Genomic DNA, 2675 nt, shown 5'->3' with positions numbered 1-2675 from the left:
TTTCTCTACCCACCTTTTGAGAGACGTTGTGTGGCTTCAAAGTCTGGCTGCTGTAAATAAAGCTGCTGTGAACACCAGTGTACAAGTCTTTACATGGACAAGCTTTCCTTTCTCTTGGGTAAATGCATATGAGTGGAATGGTCATGCCATGCCCTGGGTGTATGTCCAAATTTGAAAGAAATTGCCAAACTGTTTTCCAAACGGGTCACATCATTTTTCATTCCCACCAGCAACCTCTGAGAATTCCAGCTCCTCCGCTGCCTCCAGAATGTTTGGTCTGGCCAGTCTTTCCCTTCGGCCATTCTGATCGATATATAGTGATATCTCCTGGAGGCTTTTTAACAAGGTTTTATTTATTTGTTTTAGAGGGAGAGAGTGTGTGCAGGCAGGGGGAGGAGCGGGCAGAGGGAGAGGGAGAACAGAGTAATCTCCAGCAGATTCTGTGCTGCGCGCAGAGCCCAACGTGGGGCTCGATCTCATGACCCTCAGACCAGGACCAGACCAGGACAAGAGTCAGTCACCCGAGTGACTGAACCACCCAGGAGCCCCTTATTGTGATTTTAATTTTAATTTCCCTGATGGCTAGTGCTGTTAAACTTCTTTTGATATGTATATTTGTCATCTATCTTTCTTCTTTGGTGAAGTGTCTCTTCAAACGTTTTCCCACCTTTATCAGGTTTCTTGTCTTCTCTATATTGAGTTTTGAGAGTTCCTTATGTGTTCTCCATCCAAGTCCTTTATCAGATGTGAATTGCAAATATTTTATGCCATTCTGTGGCTTATCTTTTCATTCGCCTAGTGTGTCTTTTAAAGAGCAAAAGATCTTAATTTTGATGAGGTTAAATTTATCATTTTTTTCTTTTATGGTTCATGCTTTTTTGTTTGTCCTATCTATGAAATATTTACCAAATCCAAAGTCACAAAGATTTTTATCCTATGTTTTTTCTTGGAATTTTTATAGTTCGAGGTTTTATATTTAGTCCTAAGAAGTTTTATATCTAGTCCTAAGATCCATTTTGAGTTCATTTTTAAATGTGGTGCAAGATATGGGTCTAAGTTGATTTTATTTTATTTTATTTTTGTTGTTGTTGTCCAGGGTTTATTGATGATATTACAGCACAGCAGAAAGATTCAAACGGCTCCACGTGGTGTTTTGAAATTCATCCCAACTGTAGGCGGAGTGACCTGCAGGTTGGACAGACTGCCAAAGTCCAAGAGTTTCAACATTTCCTTAGTGTCAGGATCCACTTCAATGATCTCCTGATCCAGGGCCGAGACCTCGGGCACGTAGTGGTCCCTCCGTTCTCGCTCCTCCTCCTGCAGCTGGATGGAGATGCCCCTCACCGGGCCCCTCTGAATGCGCTTCATCAGGTGTATGACGTAGCCTGTGATCTTGTTGCGGAGCTTCTTGCTGGGGATGACGGCGATCTCCTCGCACGTGCGCTTGTTGGTGTGGAAGTCGTTGCCCAGGCACGTGTAGTACTTCTCAATGATGACCCGGGCCGCCTTCTTCGCGGTTTTTGTGCAGACGCGGCCCGTGTTGGCGGGTATAGTAAAAGACCTAAGTTTATTTTTTTTACAGAAAAAAATTGTTAAAAATTGCTGTTGTCCGAGCATCAATTGTTGAAAAGATCATCCACACCTTGGCACCTTTGAAATCCGAATTGTATTGTCACTTTGTAGAAAATGAACTGACCGTGCCTGGGTGGCTAAGCCGGTTAAGCGTCTACTTCCCGCTCAGGTCATGATCCCAGGTTCCTGGGATCCAGCTCCCTGCTCAGTGGGAAGCCTGCTTCTTCCTCTCCCCCTGCCTCTCCCCCTGCTTGTGCTCTCTCTGTCTCTGTCAAAAAGTAAATAAAATCTTAACAAAATGAATTGACCATTCCTGTCTATTTCTGGACTTTCCATTCTGTTCTACTGATCTGTTTGGTTATCTGTTCCATCAATCTATCTTTCTGTCTTGATGACTGTAGATTTATATCAAATAGTGTAAGATTCCAAATTGTTCTTTGCACCCTACAAATGTTGACCTGCATTTTCATTTGCCTTCAGTTCAGAATCTTTCCTGGAGAGCAGCGTGGTGGTAGTGAGGTCAGGAAGCAGTCCAAGGGCCTCTGGCCCTGGGCTGGCATGGCGGGCTTGGCCTCCTGTGCCCTGTGCTTTCTGCCTCCCCAGCCACGGGACGCTCTGCCTTTGGCTTCAATCCTGTCAGCCCAGGCTGGATCTGGAGGCAGCAGCGGCTCAGACTCCCAGAACTGTGGGGCCCCAGGCTGGGAGGATGAGTAGGAAGGAACTCTCAGATCACTGCGGGACACTCAGGAATGTGCAGATATAGGTGGGTAGTCATGCAAGGACCCGACCTTCCGGAGCTTGGATGTCAGCAGACGGCATGAAAAGGACCTCTGGTGGCCTTCACTCTTCCCAAAGGACAGGATCTGATAGGGTCAGTCGGCCATTCTGTCATTTGTCCGTTTGTCCTCAGATGCATTCCTTGCCCTTCCTCTGTTCTGCTCACCTCACAGGGAAGATGGGCCTTGGCTCTCATGTTTCTCGGGCTCCGTCTTCCTTGCTGAGTTCAGCCTGTGAGGACCACTGGAAGGACGTGGCAGGACAGAAGGAAGGGAGAAGCCAGGATATGTGTCTCCCTCTCTGTTTGCCTGGGGTGACCCCTCCAG

General features: G+C 46.7%; 1 protein-coding gene across 1 annotated transcript; it reads right to left on the bottom strand.

Moving 5' to 3' along the window:
- Positions 1-1082: 1082 nt before the first annotated feature.
- Positions 1083-1617, bottom strand: LOC123942171 (40S ribosomal protein S17-like). The gene has a single exon (XM_046006070.1). The coding sequence runs from the start codon at positions 1615-1617 to the stop codon at positions 1132-1134; it is 486 nt and encodes a 161-aa protein (XP_045862026.1). The 3' UTR covers positions 1083-1131.
- Positions 1618-2675: the final 1058 nt, after the last annotated feature.

The sequence above is a fragment of the Meles meles genome, chromosome 5 (genome assembly GCF_922984935.1).
Source record: "Meles meles chromosome 5, mMelMel3.1 paternal haplotype, whole genome shotgun sequence".
Lineage (NCBI taxonomy): Eukaryota > Metazoa > Chordata > Mammalia > Carnivora > Mustelidae > Meles > Meles meles.
Note: the sequence above shows the minus strand (reverse complement) of the source record. Positions and strands in the feature narration are given on the sequence as shown.

What these genes read in the sequence shown, in the direction of transcription:
- LOC123942171 (XM_046006070.1), bottom strand. Translation starts at nt 1,617, where the DNA reads ATGCTCGGACAACAGCAATTTTTAACAATTTTTTTCTGTAAAAAAAAT.